At 49.4% G+C, this 20,000-nt stretch overlaps 1 protein-coding gene and 1 long non-coding RNA gene across 7 annotated transcripts in view; both read right to left on the reverse strand.

Moving 5' to 3' along the window:
* Window positions 1–3,264: 3,264 nt before the first annotated feature.
* LOC116965140 lies at window positions 3,265–5,813 on the reverse strand. The gene is made up of 2 exons (XR_004409175.2): window positions 5,191–5,813; window positions 3,265–3,860 (listed from the first exon to the last, which is right to left on the reverse strand). It is a non-coding gene; the product is annotated as an uncharacterized LOC116965140 (long non-coding RNA).
* A 62-nt stretch (window positions 5,814–5,875) lies between these two features.
* NR2F1 (nuclear receptor subfamily 2 group F member 1) overlaps window positions 5,876–20,000 on the reverse strand; it is a 17,715-nt gene continuing 3,590 nt past the window's right edge. The window contains exons 3-5 of one of the 6 annotated variants that reach the window (XM_042787782.1): window positions 19,066–19,593; window positions 13,612–13,799; window positions 5,876–6,165 (exon numbers count right to left, since the gene is read on the reverse strand). In XM_042787782.1, coding sequence (XP_042643716.1) covers window positions 5,999–6,165; window positions 13,612–13,799; window positions 19,066–19,593 — 883 coding nt within the window. In that variant the 3' untranslated portion in view covers window positions 5,876–5,998. Of the gene's footprint in view, window positions 6,166–10,357; window positions 13,800–19,065; window positions 19,594–20,000 lie in introns of those variants that run through there. The other 5 variants (XM_042787784.1, XM_042787783.1, XM_042787781.1 and 2 more) reach the window with 5 other exon arrangements.

Genomic DNA, 20,000 nt, shown 5'->3' on the forward strand with positions numbered 1-20,000 from the left:
AAAAGCAGAAACTCCTGCCCCTCTCTATTCCTGACATGCATCTGCCTCGTGGTGCGGAAATGATGAAATTAGCAATCGGAAAATTACAGTCTTGGGCTATTTCGACAGGTCGCGATATCCAGCCCTGGCGCAAACCCGGCGAGGGGTCTCGGCGGGCAGCCCCTCACCCGCGGGCTGGGCCGGGGGGAAGGCGGGGAAGGGGGAGAAGGGGGGTGGATGCCCCCCGGTGCCCCCCACCCCCCCGCCGTCCTTCTCCCCGGCGGCAGCAGCTCCCCGGGGTGGGCGGCAGCCGGGGGGCAGCGCGCGGGGGGCTCCGGGTCCGGGGGGTCCTGCAGCACCTCGCCGCCGAGGTTTGCTTAAACCTGAAACCTCCTCCGAGATAGGGAGCCCAGCTGTTTAGTTTAACGTTGATTTATTGCTTTTAAAAGTAAATTTACACACATGCCAACAGCACTCCGTTTTGTTTCCCCAGACCCAGAGATTTATTTTCTACTTAGCGCTTGTCTGACAAAACAATGTCCTTTAACTTTATTACACATCGATGAGGAAATCTGTCTTATTTTTGGTTGGATTTATCGCTCTGCTACTTGTGGAGACTTTTTGTGATACAGCAAAAGCTAAGGTCAGAAAATACGCGCAAAATGAAAGCCAGGCACAGAGGCAAACACCAATAAAGGTAACAGCAGAGAGTTGATGCTGTTATCGCCCCTGCTAGAGACCATCTGCAGCCTGGTTCACAAATAGAAAAGGGGGAAATAATTTTAACTTGCAGCATGCAGGTAGTCGGGTGGGGGTTGGGGTTTTTTGTTTGTTTGTTTTTAATGGTGATGACTGGCTCTTCCTTCATTTGCAGGAGTAAGAGGTCTCTAGAATCTCATGGCTCTCTGTAAAGACAGTCCGTGAAACGTATCTATAATTATTGAAGGGAAGAAGTACAGGGTTATCCATACCACGCTGCCTTACCTCTGTGCAGTAAACTCCCAATTACCAAATCTATCTGATGGTTGAACTCAGGGGAATTAGACTGTACTTTGAAGCAGCTTTTACGGTACATTTCATCTACGTTTTGGTTTTCTTTAGTTCTCATTAAAAGGCCACTCTCTTCTTTTCACTGATATAGTGTCTTTGTGTCCTTCATTTCACACTCTCGGAAAAAAAAAAAAAAAAAAAAAAAAAAAGTTCTCACATCTTGGGTGGGGGCAAAAATAATAATAATATTTTTTTAAAAAAACTGTGAGCTGGATTTCTTATTCTTCCCCCTTTTTTTTCCACCCTTGGTGCAAATCTTTTACTTTAAAGCAGAGGTTGTTCATACTAACGAAAGGTCCTTCAGTGAGAGTGTGGACGGAGGGATACTCCAGCGGTATTGGGAAGGTAAAATAAGAAGAGATGGACGCAGTGTGAACAAATCTCTCTCCTCTCACTCTCTCTCTCTCTCTTTTTTTTTTTTTTTTTTTTTTTTTTTTTTTTTTTTTCCTGTGTGTGTTCCGGGCTCGGTCTCACAAACTGATTTCTCAGAGCGGCATCTAATAATCACTTTAGAGATGTTCAAATGAGGACATTCGCTCTTTTCTAGCAAGAAGTAAAGATGTGACAGGTTTTGTTATCGGGGGTATAGTGAGAGCTTTGTCAGATATTCCCTTTCTTTCCCCATAAATACACCATCTATAAATAAAGACCCCCTGTCTTAAAGCGTGACTCTCCCCGCTGGCTCTGTCCACTTTCTGTCCGGTGTGTCCACATAAATCCAAACTTCATGTCACTTAACATATTTTAATGATTTTTACCAACCCAGGCAGAGTTATTGGGGGGTTGGGGGGGGGGGGTTGGGTGTTGTGAGTTGCTTTTTTTCTTTTTTTTTTCCTCTCCAGATATTGCACATGACTCTTCTCTGCTGACTCCCAAGCCCGAATTTCCCTGGACCAGCCTCAGTGGCAGAGAAAACCAACCATCCCACAGAAACAAGTTGCAGGGGGACTCAACAGAGCACTGGAAATTCCCCTGCTCGTGACAGCAGCGGTTTTCTTGTCGGCTTTTGGGGAAAAAAAAAAAAAAAAAAAAAAAAAAAAAAAAAAAGAAGGGGGGGTTGGGGAGAAAAAAAGCACCCTGTCACTCAGAAAGGGGCCGTTTCCTTAACCTCTCTCCCCCACACCCACGGGGCAGGCCAGCCAGCTCTGCCTCCCACGCACACGGACATGGAGGGGGGTATAAAAACCCCTCGGAGGGTGGGGGGGAAGCAGCCCCCCCCCTCGTCCCCTGTCACCCCTGGTTTGTGAGGCAGGGTAGGGTAGGCCCCAGGCTTTGGGGGGCAGTGAGAAGGGTCCCCCCGAGACCCTACATCTGGGGTGGGGCCATAAAGCAGGCCCGGGATCTGGTGTCCCCCCACCTCACTCCATGACCCCACGCCGGGGCCGCCCCAGGCAGGCTCAGCCCCGAGGTGCAGCTGAAGCCCCGGGGGTGTGTGTGTCCCCCCCGAGAGCCCCCCGGCGTGCGTCAGCCCTGGCTGGAGGTCGCTTTATGGTGCGTATGTGCTCCCCCCTTCCGGGACGCGGTAGGTTTTGGCATCTCAATTCTGGCGGGGCAAGGCGAGGGGAGCATCTGGGAACCCCTTTGGAAGTGGGGGGCGGGGGGGGGGGGGAAGAAGCAGAGGGTCATTTTGGGTGCAGAAAACATCTGCAAAACGTTCTGGCGGCTCTTGCGGGAAAGGGTCTGGCCTTTTATTGCAGAAATGGTAAAAAAGACACGGGTGGTTGTAGATCCCGATCCCCCCCCCCCCCCCCCGCCCTCCCCAAACAAAGGACAAAGCTTGATGAAATAACCCGGGTGTGAGCAGCGCCGGGGAGCATCGCCTCGGTGCCCGGGACAAAGGTGGGAGAGGAGGAAGGAGAGAGAGGGGGGAGCTGGGTGGCACCTCCCGGGCATCTGGTCTGAAGGGAAGAGGGGAGGACGTGTTGAGGACGCAGGTAAATAAAATCTGAGTTGGAGCGGTGTTAAACACACCATCCGGGGCCATGCCTGTGCACAGTTCCGCCTTGATATGCAATTAAATTACAGCAAATTCCTCTTTAAATAATATCGTTGGGAATCCTTCTTTAAGATTCAAGGATGTCTGAGGTTAAGTAGCTTTTAAAACGTCAGTTCTAAATGGCTTATGCAATGAATAGCTACCTTCAAATCCTAAAACCATTGTAAATATGCTATACATATGGATGCCAGTTTGTCTCTACATATTTCTTTTTAAAATGAGGGAAGCATTCATAAAAAGCTACTTGCAACACTTTATTTTAGGAAAGCAGATGTTAATTTTTTTCACATATCATTTTATGACCAAGTACATGTGTAACATTGGAAAGCATCCAGATCACCTCTATTATTTGCTAAATGACTGTTAGTTGAGGCATAATATTCTCGGCATAACCAAGGTATAGGTTATATCAATAAAATAAACATCTGTGATTTTAGCAGGAGAGGCAAAAAAAAAAAAATTTTTTTTAAGAGTTCCTATAAAAGTGGGGAAAGCATTTGTGTAGGGAGAACACACCTGCAAAAGAGTAAATTGGCTATTTACACAGCCACGCCGAAACCAGGCTCTCTGCTGTACAGTAAAAAGGGGGGTCGCAAAACTCCACGAAAAAAACGCGATGCTGGCTGTAGCTTTCTGCACGACGTGCTAACATATCCCGGGCACTGGATGAAAAGCCCCGGGATGCTTTCTAGGCAAGGATTGCTCTCTCTCTCCCTCCTTAACAGCAGAGCGTGTAGCTCGCAGGAATGTATTAGCCACCGTTTCCTCCTGTCAATGTTGAAGATTTCCCAGAGACTTCAAGGGGATGGGTTTTTCCCTCTCCGCAGCAAAATATCTGCAAGAGATGTTCGTGTTTGCGAGGAGTTTTACGAGGGGCTTGAGTACATAAGAGGAGAGAGGCATAATGCGTCGGCATCATAATTAACTGTATGCAATATTTATCGCCCTGTGATGTTTGTTATCAGGCAGGCGATCGCACTCAATTGAGGTTTAACAAATAGGAGCGTTATTGATCAAATATAATGAATAAATATGCATATGTATTATTTATCTGTGCACACATGTAGACACACAGGCGGGAGCGTCTCATTACTGAAGATGAGGAGAGCTGCCTGCAATCCGGAGGCAGCAGCCACCGCTCCTGCATCTCTCCCAGCCCTGCCCCTGTGCCAAGGGGCCGCCGAGAAGTGTGTGGGGGGGTGTTGTTGTTGTTGGGTTTGGTTTTTTTGGCTTAAAAAAAAAAAAAAAAAAAAAAAGTTGAAATGTTGCAAATATAAATATATATATATATATATATATAATAGGTCACCAATAAAATTGATCTCAGCATGGAGTATAATTGTAACAAAATGCTGCTGAGTAAAAACCGAGGAGCTCGCTGGCTGGGGCAGCCTCGTCGCGAACCATCTGGTGCGTGTTAAAAGCGGTGCTGTAAATATTGCTGAAAACTAATGCCTTATCAGCTCCTATAGGCGCAGGGGCCTGCGAGCTTTCCATATGTTGGGGTATGTAGATGGCGTGGCACACGGAGGGAAAGGTGTCGCGTCGGCCAGGATCTCCTCGGGCACGGTTTTGCGTGATCCTGATGGAAGTTTGTCCCGACAGAGAGGGGGAAGGAGAGGGGGGAGGGAGAGGGAAGGCCCCTCTCCCCGTCCCGCTCGCTCTGACGACGATAGGGTATGCAACTGCTGACGTCACTTCACATCAGGGCCGGGGAGCAAACGTGACCCAGGCAGGAGCTCATCTGTTTCTCATCACTTGGGAAGTTTCTCTCGCTCCCCTCCCTCCTTCCCTCCCTCTCCCCTTCTCCTTATTTTTTTTTTTTTTTCTCTTCTATTTTTTTTTTTTTTTTTTTTAACACGTAAATAAGCCGGGGCAGGCCCCATCCCCATCCCCGTCCCCAGCCGCCCCCCGCCCGCTCCCCGCCGCCGCCGCCCGGGCTCCCCGCGGGGAAGGGATGCGAGCCCGGGCCCCACTCCCACGCGGGGTGTCCCGGCGAGAGTGTGTGTGTGTGTGTGTGTGTGTGTCTGCCTGCGCCCCACGCCCCGGGCCCCCCCCCCGGTCCCTATTCCCATGCCATTGTTCGCAACCCGCAAGCCAACTTCGGCTGCCGATTCAAAGCCCGGCGGTCCCCTGGCTCCTGCATTGTACTGAGGGTCACTTACTCTTTTTCTCGGAGTTGGGCTCTGCTCCTTAATCTCTCCTCTTCTCTGCTCCTCATGAGCTGACGCCTTCTCCCCACGCACCCGGAGCTGCCACAGAGGCTCGTCTTGATAAACCTGCTGCTAATGACGGCCCAGCACAGAAATAAAAACTCTCGCTCTCTGCTTTCCTCCCCCCTCCTTTTTTTTTTTTTTTTTTTTTTTTTTTTCCTCCAGGCTGCATTCCCCTCTGACCGCTGCCGCCTTTAATTATGGGAGCTATATTTCTTCCCTGGGAGTCATTCGTGGGGATTTTTTAGGTGGAAAGGCGTTTCAGCGGAGTTATTTTTGAGCAGGGACCAGTGCCCTATATCCAGAGGCTTTGAGTGAAGTGCAGATTGAGACATATCGGGTTCCCTATAAAAGGATCATTTCTTGTGGGAGGTTGGACACGAAGTTTGGACTCGTGACTTGCATTCCTGAGAGACATGCATATTTTAAAACAACAAAGCAAGCTCGGAAGAAGGCTTAGAGGAGGGGAGAGGGAGGGAAAAAAAAAGAAAAAACTTGGAAAGAAGTTACTAAGTGACAAACATCTGTCAACATGGACCAATTTGTATGGCTTTCCGGAAAAAAAAAAAAAAAAAAAAAAAAAAAAAAAAAAAAAAAAAAAAAAAGAGTATCTGACTAGTTGTATTTATCACTTCAGGGAGCCGCAGCTACTTTACTGGAAGTTTGTGTGGCTCTTCAACCGCTCAGAAATGCAGTTTGGCTCAAAACTCGGAGTTTAAAGCGATTTTCTGGCCTGTGGATTTAAGTCCCATCTCCTTCTTTACCGTCTCTTTGCGTGGAGCAGGTTCAATGCTTCAAAAGATATCTTACCCCTCAGAAAAATAATCCCGGGTGGGGTGAAAGACAAAAGGCGAGCAAGCAGGGGGACTCGTGTGTCTGTGTAAGGAAGCCACCGGCACACCCGATCCCGCAGCGCAAATAGTGTCTCTGGAAGAAAAAAAAAAAAAAAAAAAAAAAAAAAAAAAGTGAAGAAACGTGATGAAAAAGGGCATCCCTGGCTTGCTGTGAACCCTGAGGGGTGTGGGGATGCGTGGGGTCGTGGGCAGCGCCCCTACACACACACTTCCACCTCCAAAGAAGGGGAGGGGGGGGGAATGTATTTTAAAAAAAAAAAAAAATAAAAAAAAATAAAAGGTGGCGAGGAGATCCGGGGGCGTGGGGGGGAGATCGGGGGCGGCGGCTTGCGGGCGGGTGGCGGGGGTCTGGGCTGCTGGCGGGGGTCTGCGGACAAAAGGAGAAGGCCTAACGTTGGGCTGGATATCTCTGTTAGTTGTCAGCGCGGGTCCACGGGCTGCCGGGGGGCCGGGGCGGGGTGGTGGGGGGGGATGATGCTAATCAGCCCTCGCCGAGCGGGATGCAGCCGGGGCTGCCACACGCACACGCACGACCGCGGGGGGCTCGGGCACAGTCGCACACCCCTCACTCCTCGCAGGGGGTTCGACCGTGACCCCCACCGCTTTGGCTTTTTGCTTTACGCATTTGGCCGAGCAACGGTAGGACCAGAATTAAACGTTATATACCGCAAATGTCTCCCTAAATCAACACAATAGGATAGTTTACAGCCACCAGCCTTCTCCTTCAAGGAGCCTGCCTCCCCCCTCTCCCTTCTCCATCCTTTCTTCCCTTGCTTGCTCTTTCTATTTTTTTTTTTTTTTTTTTTTTTTTTTTTTTACAACCGGGGATATTTTATACCCTGTAGTTTTGGATTTGATCCATTGCTTTAAGCTTGATGGAGGGTTCTGCAGACAAGGAGATGTATATACACTATTATACAGCCATCATTGAGATTACTAACAGTGAGTCTCTTGTCAGCCAGACGGTCCTGCTTTGAAACACTACTCACATTATCCTGATATTTCAAAATTGGGGGTAAGGGGAGGGAGGGGAGATACAATTTCCCACTGTCCCTTTTGTTAATTGTTTTCTTCCCTCGCAACTACGTTTATAACCCGATCGGGCCCATTTCACGTAGTGTCTTTGTATTTCTAGTGGAAGCCACGTGGGGGTGGGAGAAGAGATCCTAACATCCCTCCTCAAGCCTTCATCCGAATACCACCACCCCCGCCTCTCCTCACACAAGCCCCTGCATCCCAGTGACCACCAAAATCGGGCTGGCGGGGGGCAACTTGGGCCACCCCTCCCTGCGGCCCCGAAAGTGGCAGGGCGGGAGGGGGGGGGGGAGGGGAGTGGGCTGTCTCCGACCCTTCCCCACAGCTGGATAATGTGATTTGATTTTTCAGGTGGCTGCACCTTGCTCCGTGCAGCCATGGGAAATGTCCAGGCGGGATGCCTTCGCTTAAAAAAGAAAGGGGTGGGGGGGCTGTGGGGGGACGGGACCCCCCAAACCACTGTCAGACAGGCCTTGGGAGGAAGGGAGAGGGAGGGAGAGAAGGGCAGGAGCTGGGACTAGGGAGTCACCTTGGGCAGTGGTCACCTTCCCCATCTCTGCATTCCAGCCTTATTCCCCGGCTATTTTGAGCTGAAGGTGATCAGAGGGGAGAAGGGGTAGGTGCTGAAATATTTAAGGTAGTATTTAAACCCTGAGCTTTCAATGAATGAAGAAGAAGGGGGGAGGGGGGGGATATGTTTGGGGGAAAAAAAAAAAAAAAGTTGGAAAATGGATTCGCTGACAAGTAAGGATAATAAATGAGAGGCGCTTTCAGATAGATATCTCAGACGTGAAATTGCACCCAGCTGGTTGTGTAAGCAAACAAATAGTTTCATGTTAGGGACTCTCGACTTGTGGCTTGATGAATAGAACACGACAGAGGTAAATGGCTCTTTAACTCATTTAGGAATAAAACTCTTTGGCTTCCTAAGTAAAAGACCTGGTGACGCCATGGATCCTGAGCAAGCACTTTAACAAGAGTTTTATTAGTTTCCACTTGTGCTCTCGGATCTCCCCCCTCGCTCACCTCCTCCCTTACGCCTCTGTTTTTTCCCCTTTTTTTTTTTTTTTAAAAATTATTTTTTTTTTCTCTTTCCCCTTCCGTCCTTCTCGGTTTTTAAATTATTTTCCCCTCGAAAACACCTTCTCGTAGGACGGATCGCCCATGCCACCGGCACTGGGAAACCCGGCAAGTTTGAGAGGTACCCGGGCAAGTCGGACGAGGGATCTGACCATGGCAGCCGAGAGTTGTGGCTTTTGAAATGTGTTTATTTGTCATTCTTGCTGCGCTCCGAAATCACCGCGGAACACTCATCCTCAACCGCTCTGACCCACTGGGGATTAGAAAGGGGAGAATGTCAAAAAAAAAAAAAAAAAATCGCACGTCAAAGTCAGTGACTGTGAAGCCAATTAGGAAAAGATCCTTTTAAAACAAATATATAGACACGTTTCGGGGAGGTCACGCCGTTTCTGAAATTAGCCCCAAGATGTAGAGAAACGGGAAGAAAAGTGGGGAAGGGCAAGGGGACAGATTCCTGACTCTCCTAGTAAAGCAGACAGGATAAAGACATGGGTCATGGGACAAAAAATAAAAAAAAAATAAAAAAAAAAAAAAAAAGGGGGGGAAAACAAAACAAATTGTCTATTTCAAGACTTAAAAACTAACCCTTTGAATAGTCAAAATGCCCCATGAAACCGGAGGAAGCATGTCGACAGTGTCTGTAATAGCCGTGCACACGCGTTCGCGGACATTGCCGATAAATACTGGTGGGGTGGCTGCAGCAAGCCCTGACCCCCCCCGAAACCCCCCTTCCGTCCCTCTGTCCGTCCGTCGGAAGGTCTGTCCAGGCCAGCTGAGGCCACCGTCCCTGCCAGCCCTGCCTGCGCATCCCCCGGCAGTGGGTCTGCTGCCTGGTGGGAAGGGGATGACTGGCTGCCATACCCCACAGATAATTAAAAAAAAAAAAAAAAAAAAAAAGTCGGAGGGCCTACTTAAGGATAAAATACATTTCTCTCTTTGTGTTGGGAGCCAAACATTTTTTCTGGTTGTGAAGCAGGGCAAAATTCACTTTTTTCTTGTGTTACACGGGCTGCCACTTGCAATGACCCCGAGCCAAAGCTTTCCACGCGAGATCCTCCACGCACCTCTCAAGGAAAGCGCCTGGACCGGCGAGAAAGGCCACTCGCGATGGAGTCCCATCCCAACGCCCCCCCGCGCCTTCCACTTAATTTCGAGGGGTCTGAGGGGAAGTCGGGGTTACCTTTTTCCCCCCGTTCCCCCCTGGAGTGCGCTCATCGCCCTCTCCCCCGTGGGTGAAGGAGGCCGAGCCGCCCAGACGGTGCCCCCCCCCCAGGGTTGGAGGGATGTTGAGAAGCCCCCAGAAAGGGGCAGCAGCAGCTCCTTCGGGGAGTGGGGGGGGGTGGGGGGCAGTGGGGACACACATAGAAGACATGACCCCCCGCCCCGGCGCTGCTCCTGGCACTGCCGACAACCCGCCCCCCCGCCCCCCCGCCCCGCCTCAGCTCGGGTTCAACCTACCACTTAGCAGCATTTCCAAATATTTATTCGATTGAATATATAGAAAAGGCCTTAATTGGGCAGTGGGAGGAGGCAAGCTAGTTAGCGAGGAGTTAAGAGGTGTGTGTGTGGGGGGGGGGGGGGCCCCTTTGTATCTGCCGTGCCCTGAGAGGGTCCCCTGCGCGGGGCTGGGGTGGGAGGGTCGCTCCCCCACCCCACCCCCCATCCCACCCACTCCCCCCGCTTTCCCCCCTCCTCCCCCGCCTCGAAGCTGTGCCGCAGCGGTTGGTGAGGACGGAGGGGCCGCGGAGCCCTGCGCGGCGGGGAAGTGGGGGGGGGATGGATGGACTGGAGGGGGGGGTGCCCTGACGAGCCCCCCCTGCAGAGCTTGGGGGCTGCGGAGCCCCCGGGGGCAGCGCCCGGGCCCCCGGCGACCACAAGGCAGGAGAAATGTAGCTGGAGTTGGTTTTAAAGCAGTATATTGTAGCTTACGCACAAGTCAGCAGAAACTTGCAGAGGGACCCCGGCCCCTCTCCACTTTCACATATTGTAATTTTTTTTTTTTTTTTTTTTTTCCCAGCAAATAGCGCTCGGTGACGCGATCATACAGTATTTTTAGCCACCGTATGAATGCCCGAGAGGCTGGAGCGTGGCAAAGGAAAACATCCACTGACACAACGCGGACTGGGTAGTTAACACTTCAGAACACGATACCGTCTTATAAGCAAAGTTTAATAAGGGATTGAAACACTTCTTTCTAGGCACATACATGGAAATAAGTGCATCTCGTACACCTCCTCTACACCTGCAAGTTTCTTGGCAATCGGTGGGTTATTATTATTCATAAATATGAAAATTAATTGAAAAATACGTTTCTGACCTACGAAAAAGTTTATCTGTTTTCATCAGTGGGATAACACTGTAATGAATATATTTACATCTCATTGGAAGAAACCGAGACCTGTCTTTCTCTTCCGATATCCCCATTTGTTTGGTTTATTTTTTTTGTTGTTTTTCTTTTTTTTTTTTTTTTTTCTGTTTTGTTGGTTTTTTTGTGTGTTTTTTGTGTCTTTTTTTTTTTTTTTTTCTCTGTTTCTGTTTTTAACTGTTAATCCATCTGGGTCCCCAGTCACCCATCCCACCAAAAAGCAATGCTGAAGTGCTTCTTCAGCACCTCCCGGGGCTGAGCACCCGGTCTCGCTCCCCGCTGGCAGCCCGGAGGGGCTGCTGGACCCCCTCTGCCCTGGGGAAGGCAACTGGGGCCAGGGATAAAGCTGTCGCCTATGCAGCGTCCATTCCAGTGAGAAAAGGGTGTCTGTCAGTCTGTCTAATTCCCGTCCTCGTGTGCCCAGGTCTGAAATCACCCGTTGCCCCCCCAGAGCACCTATGAATACAGGCCGCTTCTCCATCCTGAAATGGGCTCTACCCCCATAGAGGATCTGCCCACAATGTTGATTATCCAGCTATAAGTGCCTACTGTATAGAGCTGCTCTCGCCTCGGATCTGCTGCGCCTAGAATATTAAAAACCCCAAGCGGGTTGGATTGAAGGATCTTGTTAATGCAAAAAAAAAAAAAAAAAAAAAAAAAAAAAAAAAGAAGGAGAGAGAGGGAGAGGGAGAGAGAGAAGGAGAGTATGGAGGACAGCAAATTAAAAGGAAAACATTGCCCATGACTCCACAAAGTGAAAAGCCTGCCTCATCCAGGCTTGTTTGGAGGGCACGGGAGGTGTCTGCGTGAGGGAGGGAATGTTATTTTTAAGGATCGAGCTTTATTAATATGTTAAGAAAGAGCTCCCTTGGTAGTATGTGTTCTTACAGCTCCGTCTCAGATCCTATAAAACATTAATGCACTGAAAGCTGTTACAGAGATGTGCACCACCAGCTAGAAGCATTGTGAAGCCTTTACCTTCAAAGGAGCTCCATTACAGAAACGGTTTTTAATTTTCTTTGCAAAAAAAAGGACGAGCAGAAACGAAGCGGGGCTTTTGGCACAGAGCTCAGGCCCCTGCGGTGGGCGGCCGTGGTGCGGGGGGCCACGGCCCGTGTTTTGCGCGTGGCCATGGCACATGAGCACCCACGGAACACGCCGGCTCGCCACCCAACGAGCAAGCATCCAGCTGGATTTCTATATTAATGGGCTGGGAATACCCTCCACGCGCAGCGACCGGAGTCAGGAGAAACAGCGAGAGGGATGTTTCGGCTGACAGCAAGCGCAAAGCGTGCACGCCGGAGCACACGCCGGGGTCTGCGAGTCCTTGGGGTGGAAAAGAAGAGAAAAGAAGCAAAAAAAAAAAAAAAAAAAAACAAACCCAAAAAAAACCCCCAACCTAAAAAAAAAAAAAAAAAAAAAAACAAACACCCCCCTCAAAAAAACCACCCACCACCACTACCCTGGGCCCCCAAAAGCAGAAAGCCACCATGCCTGCCACCAGCAAGGAGTCATGGCTGCGGTATGCCTCCCGCGGCGATGACGGCATACGGTGACTTCAATCCATGCCCGTGGCGCCCGAGAGCGAGCAGCAAGGTGTGAACCCGGCAGAAGCTCCAGCTGATGGGGATAAAGGTGTCTCCAAAAAAAGGGTAGGCCGGTGTGGCGGGCCCCCCCGTCAGCCTGGGTGGGGGGAGTCTGCCGTGCAGTCGCAGCAAGACGAGGTCACCCACGGCATCGCGCCGCGCTGCCCGCTCCCGCTTCCTAGGCCTCGACAGCTCAGCCCTGAACTCACACAGTCAAGTCACTTTTGGAACAGCACGTGGTTTACACAACTTGGTTACCCCTCACAAGTATTTTTTTAAGTTCTCCCTTTTAACACCGGTACAGGAGTTAAAATGCCAGGGAGATTTGTTTGTTTGTTTTGGTTTGGTTTTTTGTATATTGTTTTGTTTTTGTTTTGTTTTTGTTTTTTTTTTTTTGTGAACTGTTGGCATGTTTCAAGCAACAAGACTCATGGGTTGTGGGGTGATAAGTTGATTTTTTTTTGCTAAATTCTTTTATTTTTGTTTAAATTCTCACTTCAATTTTAATTCTTGAAGAACAGCTTCGACAACATATATCGCACTCATTATAAGAAGCAAAGGGTTATATCAAAAATTATTAGTATAGAATCACAGGAAACCTGGTTTGGAACCAGAAAAAAATACAAAACAGATATAGATACATAGACACAGGACAATTTTTTTTATAATTATTTGGAAAATGTTATTTTCCCCTAATTCTCGTTCCTTTTTTTTTTTTTTCTTTATGCGCATACGATGTTTTAAGTTTTACAAAAAATGAAAATAAAGACTAATATTTTACAAAATGAGTAACAATGCTCGTGGTAGGTGTTTGCGCGTGGAATTTTTTTTGTTTGTTTGTTTGTTTGTTTGCTTGCTTGTTGTTTTTTCATTCTACACAAGGTTCAGTTCAGTTTCAACGCGTTTTGTTTTGTTTGTTACTGTACAGCATATATCAACAACAGTCCACAATAAATCCTGGAAGATCCAGTATCCCCTTCAGGTTTGATTAATATCCCCTCAATACTCATATTTTTTTTGTTTTTATGGTTTTTTTATTTTTTTTTCTTTTTTTGTCTCTTTTATTATTATTATTTATTCTTTTTCCTCCTCTCCGGGAAAAAAAAAACAAAAAAAAAAAAAAGGAAAAAAAACAAAAAAAAAAAAAAAAAAAAAAAAGAAAAAGCGAAACACCACCACCTCCGCGGACGCGAGGTCCGTCCTTCTCCCCACCACGGCCACTCCTCTGCTCCTACTCGGCCCTTTCTTTTGTTCAGTGTCCGCCTCCCGGGCCCCCCCCCCGCACCCCGACTGCCCCTCGGTGCGAGCGCTCCCGCCTCCGCCGCTCCGCCGCGTCTCTGCCGGGGCTGCGGGCCGGGCTCTAGGAGCACTGGATGGACATGTAAGGCCAGTTGAAGCTGCTCCCCGACAGTAGCATATCCCTGATGAGGGTTTCGATGGGGGTTTTACCTACCAAGCGGACGAAGAAGAGCTGCTCGATGACCGAGGAGGAGACGGTGCGCAGGGAGGGCAGCCGCAGCAGCAGCTTCCCGAAGCGGCTGGGCTGGTTGGGGTACTGGCTCCGCACGTACTCCTCCAGCGCGCACTGCGACTTCTCCTGCAAGCTCTCGATGTGCGCAGCATCCGACAGGCCGCAGGCGTCTGCCCCGCCGTACCGCACCCGCGGAGGCAGCCGCGGAACGGCGGCGGCGGGGGAAGGAGGAAGGGGGGGGGGGGGGGGGGGGGAAGAGGAGGAGGAGGAGGTGGTGGAGGAGGAGGGGGAAGGAGGAAGCGGAGGGGGGAGATGGTTAGTGGCGGGGAAGCGCACGGGGAAGCGCCGCCGGGATGGGGGGGGCGGGGGGGGGGGGGGCACCCCCAAAGGCGCACCCCCCCACCATCCCACCCCATCCCCATCCCACCCCATCCACATCCCGCACCGCCGCTGAATAGATTACGCGACCCTTTCCGCGGCTCGCCGCACACCCCCCCACCCGCACCCCCCCGCGGGTATTGCCACTAGGGGAGCGGTGGGGTGTCCAAACATGCCCCCCCGACATCCCACTTCACCTTTTCCCTTCCACCCACCCCCCCCCCCCCCCCCGCGCGCCCCCCATCACACACCCAGCCCGGACACTCGTCACCGGCGAGCGCGGTCCCGGCTGCAGGGAGCCCTTGGCCGGGATGCTGGAAACTGGGACCAGCCCCCGTTAAAACACACCGAGGGTGGGGTGAGGGGGAGGAGGAAAAAGCGGGGTATTGGGGAAAGTAATAATAATAGTAATAAAAATTTTAAAAGAAAAAAAATAAATAATAATAAAAAAAAGAAGATAAAAAGCATTGGCACGCACTCTCAGAGGGAGTTTGTTGACATGGCTGCGCATCAGAGGGAGGCAGCGGCTGGGAGCCGGCCGGGGGATGCCGGGGGAGGGGGGGGGGGAAAGGGAGTGTCCCCCCCCCTCGTCCCTGCCCCGCCGTCAGCGATCGCAAATTGGCCGCGTTTTGTTTTTTGTTTTTTGTTTTTTTTTTGTTTTTTTTTTTTTTTTTTTTTTTTTTTTTCGGGCTGTGCGATAAATCCGGCGGAAAACGGGCTGGGTTAGTCGGGGCTTGCGCTGAGCCGGCGCCTGCGGCTCTCAGACACAAAGCTGGGGACGGCGGCAGCGGGTGAGCCTAGCTTAAACGTGGACCCGAGTGGGTCCCCTCCCTATAGGTCTCTATGGCACGTATACGTCCAGAAATGTACCCCTGACACCTCGCAGAACGATACGACCCGGGCAAACGCACGCTAACCCCCCTCTCCTCCACGCGTTTGTCCCGACACGCGTGGTTCTGCGCGTACGTGTGCGCGGAGACAGGCGCAGGGAAGTATTTAGCACACAAGCTCGCACGCCCTATGTCTGTGAATAGATAACCCGAAACTGTGGGTAATGATGCGCCGGCTGCTTTTTGAGGGATTTGCGCAGGAAACTACAGAGGTGGGAAAGTGGTGGCTGTGCCCGGATGGTTGAAACCATCCACATTGTTTCGGAGATTAATAATAAATATTAAAAAAAAAAAAAAAAAAAACCAAAACCCAAACAGAAAACAAACAAACCAAAAAAACCATCGGGATCAGAGGGAGGCGGTCAGCTGGCAGTGCGGTTTAACGCAGATCAAAGCCAGACTTTACTAATATATAGATCCGTATATGAATTAATGCATGTTAATGGCCCCCAAAAGGACATTACAAAATTGTGAATGTAGAATTACGACCCTGGAAAGACACAACAAATTATTCAAAGCCAAAAAATAATAATAATAATAAAAAAAATCTGTCGCAACTGCATTTTTGAAGTTTAAGTCTTCCCATATCAAGAACTGGCTTTACAAAGATTTCTGAACACCTTCATCTACAACGCTATGGCCTGGAGCAAAAATACAAATAAAACAAGCCATAATTCAGGAACTTCTGAGAGAGAGAACCTTTGACCTGAGCTGCGGACTTGGCATCCCTCAGATATACAATTATCTGAGTCAGGCTTCTCTGCTAATCCATACTGTACCTTTAATGCAATGATATTTTGCAACATCTAAAGCACCCGGTTGCAACATATACATCTATCAAAAGCTCGGGCCTGTTCTTGTTTGCAATATATATCAAAAACACAGGCCTGTTCATATGTTGATTGCCACAAATCACACTCCATATTTACATATATCTTGCTATTTTACATGCATTATCTGCCCATTATGCATTAGGATCCTATTCAACTTCCAAACAATGCAATATGAAAGGGTCTTACTGACACCCTAGCAAGGCTTTTTTTCTTTATGCCCCATATGTCATACCCTTAAGGTTAGTAAAATATTTATCAGATATTTACGGGAAGTGCACCTATAACTGCAGGTCACTTGGATAATGTGGATGGGGAAGTTGCTCACTAGAAGGGCGGCAGCTCGGGGAGCGGGTATGTGCGGGTGTGTGTGTTTTTAGGAAAAAAAAAAAAAAACAAACAACAAACCAAACCAAACCAAACCAAAACCAAACCAAAAACCAACACCTTAGGTTTTGCCCTGAACCTACAAAGGCTCAGGGTTTTCTCATGCCGGTAGTATCTATTGAGCTTTAATTATTTTAAACGCTCTGGCATATGCCTTTAGCCGAGGTTTATTCCGCATCCTTCAAGGTGGCGGTGGGAAGGCTTAACTCTCCCTTCAGAACAGGATTAAAATAATAATAATTAAGGGATGCACAGCTCGATTAGATTATAGAGTCCAGAGAGGTGCAATCCGTGGGAGAAATAATGCAATCCGTGTTTACCGGAGGTGAATTATTATTCCATCTCTGAAAGTGGGCTAATGTGAAAATCCTGCGTGTGCCTCACTTTTTTATATGGCAGTGTGTCAATAAGGGAAAGCTCTATATTTCTTCCTGCAGTCTATGGAAAAGAAATTATGTAAATAAATAACCATTACCGTTCAGCACACTCCAGCCTTCCCCTTTGTAGTGGCGGGAATGTATTTCATGTTACGCGTTCAGAAGAGTTTAGTGTTCAGAAAATATAGATGTAATCAGCTGGCATCTAACTAGAAATCAAAGTTCTTATTGCGCTGCAAATAGATTTATTGGATTTATGTTGTCTGGCTCGGTCCCTTCCTGGAAACATTTATTTATGACAAGGAAAAGGTAGGTGCAGGAGTTAATAACTCTAAAGTTCGGGGGTGGGGGGATGGGGGGGGTTGGGGGGGGGAAGGAAAAAAGGAAAAAAAAAAAAAAAAAAAAAAAAAAAGAGGAGGCAAGAAAGGAGCAGGTTTTGGGTCACGACCCAGTCATTGGATGGTGTCCAGAATTTTACGGATTAAATACATGCTATCCAGAGCCCGAATGTAAAAACCACAACAGGAGAAACCCATGCCAGCTTTAAATACTTAGTCCTTAGTAAAGGACTCTGGACAATATGCCTAAAAATGTCTTTTCCATCAGTCAAAGTTTGTTTAAAAGTTGGATGACTTTGAGAAAGGCTTCCCATGAATTCCCCTCTGGCTAAGCAATCAAAACAAGTTTAGTGAAAAGTGGAAATGTGCGGATGGGGGTAAGGGGTAGATTACTCCTGACAGCTGTATTTCCATTTTTTGAGATGCCCCGTGCAATCCTGCTACAAAATAATATTATTGTTCCCTTCCTGAACCCTGTCCATGCTCCGCTCCACTGCGGGAAGGGGGCTTCTCCCCTCTCATATGTTTAGTTATTACGTTTGTTTCTAATATGTGTAAATGAAGGGCTCCTCTAAAGCCACCAGAGCTGCGTTTCTAGCCAGGGTCAGTCGTTTGGGGAAGGTAAAGGGGGAAGATGGAAGGGGGGAGGGGGAATAAAAGAATGAGAGAAAAAAAAAAATACACCCACCCCCTACGCCCCCCCCCCCCCCCCCCCCAAATATGTCCCCATCTGGGGCAATCTCCTTCCCAGGGCCTTTGGTGGGTGGAAGGGCCGAGGCACAGGCCAGCCCCCCTCTCTGCTTGAGAAGAATCTCTCAAAGTTGGGTCTAGCCAAAAACATAATAGTGATTAAAAAAAAAAAAAAAAAAAGAAAAAAAAAAAAAAAAAAAAAAAAAGAAGGGTTCTCCCTGCCTGTCCCTGTGTATTGATGAGCACCCTGAAATGAATGGGAAGGGAAAGTCTGGGAGTCTGCAGGCAGGCTGCGGAGTTAAATCAGCCTGATAAATGCCGGCAGGTCTCTTTGTCACTTTTGAAAAACATGTTTCCATCAAGAAGACTTATTAAGATAAAATACATTAAAATGTCGAGCTGGCTATTCAGTAAATCTTCCATTTGTTTTAAGATCTGCACTTTATCCTTTGCAAAGAAATATTCCCTCCGACGCTGCGAGACTGCATTTGCACTGGAAGTAAAAGGGGGCAGTCACAGTACACGTCTCCGACCACCCTGCATACAAATTAGATACTCCTGTCTAAATAAATTATCTGATGTTCAAATCGATATTAATACTACATTTGCTACGTTACAATATTGTGCAAATTTCGGAGTCATTTTAATACAATGTAAATACTATTTTTCATGCATGAAAGGCAACAAATATTGATGGATTATAAACTGCTTACTGTTAAACAAGGCCTTTGAACGATTTGCCATCTTTGTTCAGGAATGCTTTTAATTTTGCCTCGGCCTAGTTTTAGGCCAGATTTATCGGAGCTGTTTAGTTATGGCTAACTGGGAGGACCGGTTTGGAAAAGGGGGGAGAAACCGGGACGAGAGAGGAGCAAGGGGATGGGGGGGTGGGGGGGTAGGGGGGAAGGAAAAACAAACAAGCAGAAAAAGTGGCAATTAGCCCCATCGTGGCGATAATTAGAATAATAATTAAAAAATGACACTGCCAGGCCTCTTATCTCGCCTTGTTTCCATTTCCTATATTTCCTCCACCTCGTTCGCCTTTGATGTTTATAAATTTCTCCCTCGCAGGTTACAATAATAGAAGACATATTATATTCTTATAGGCTACGACCAGAGCACTTCAAAGGCGACGCTAATGCACTTTCCTGCTAGTTAATTTGAACCATCTATCACCGGGAAAAATTGTTAACATGCATGTTTCCACCGCCTCCACTTAATTTGGTATTTTTTTTTTTTTTTTTTTTTAGTATTTTGAGTGTGTGTGTGTGTGTGTTAAAATGCCAGCATCGGTGGGGCTGAAGGGGAGGTCGGTCCCTGGGCTGGGGTGTACCCCCTCGGGCTCTATGCTACCTCGGCCTTCCGCCTCTTTAAAAAAAAAAAAAAAAAAAAAAATAGTAATAATTCAATTTTAATTTTTTTTTTAATTTTTTTTTTTTTTTTTTTTGGTACGGCGCCCCCCCCCCCCCCCCTCCACACAACACACACACCTCCCCCTCCTCCCCCCACCCCCCCCCCCCCCCCCCAGCCCCGCCCGCCCCCTCACCTGAGGTGAAGAGGACGATGGCTTTCAGGCAGCTGTACTCGGCCGAATCGACGTGCAGCGCCTTCAGCTTCTCCACCTGCTCCTGGAAGATGCGGATGTGGTCCATGAAGGCGACGACGCGGTCGGCCGACATGGGGGAGGCGTGGAGGCCGGCGGCGGCCAGGAGCGGGGCCACATGGAGGGGCATGGAGCACTGGGCAGCGTTGAGGACGAAGAGCTCGCTCCAGGTGAGCCGCAGCAAGGCCACCTGGTCGGTGATCTGCAGGTCGGGGAAGAAGGGGATGTTGCGGGCCCACTCGACGGCGCTGAAGAGCAGGCGGGCAGCCAGCTCGCAGATGTTTTCGATGCCCATGATGTTGTTGGGTTGCATGCACTGGCTGCCGTAGCGGGAGGTGGGGTAGGGCTCGGCCCGCAGCAGCAGGGAGATGTATCCCGAGAGATAGCAGTGCCCGTTCAGGGGGTCGCCGTTGGTCAGGGCGTACTGGCCGGGGTTGGGCTGGGTGGGCGGCATCCTTCCTCGCTGAACCGCTGACAAAAAGAAGGAGAGAAGGAGAGGAAATGTGCATCCAGGAGGCTTGCAGGCATCGCCCCGGCGGCGCTGCCAGCCAGCCGGAGACAATGCCGGGCTTTTTTTTTTTTTTTTTTTTTTTTCCTCCTTTCCCCAACACCCCCCCACACCCCTCAACTACCCACCCACCCACCCCCCTCTCCTCGCCCCCGGCACACGCACAGGCACGGACAGACAGAGGCATGCGGAGCCGGGCAGCTGCAGCCGACCTGCATCGCCCCCCCCGCCCGGCCCCGGCCCCAGCATCGGCCCCGACCCCTGCTCAGGCAGCCCTAGCCCAGCGGCAGCCAAGCGCGCCCCCCGCTTCTCCTCCCCCCTCCCCCCCCCCCCCCCCAGCCCCCAATGCAGACAAGCTTCACAAAATAAA

This window comes from Tyto alba, unplaced genomic scaffold (genome assembly GCF_018691265.1).
Source record: "Tyto alba isolate M040663 unplaced genomic scaffold, T.alba_DEE_v4.0 Super-Scaffold_13, whole genome shotgun sequence".
In the NCBI taxonomy this organism is placed as follows: Eukaryota; Metazoa; Chordata; class Aves; order Strigiformes; family Tytonidae; genus Tyto; species Tyto alba.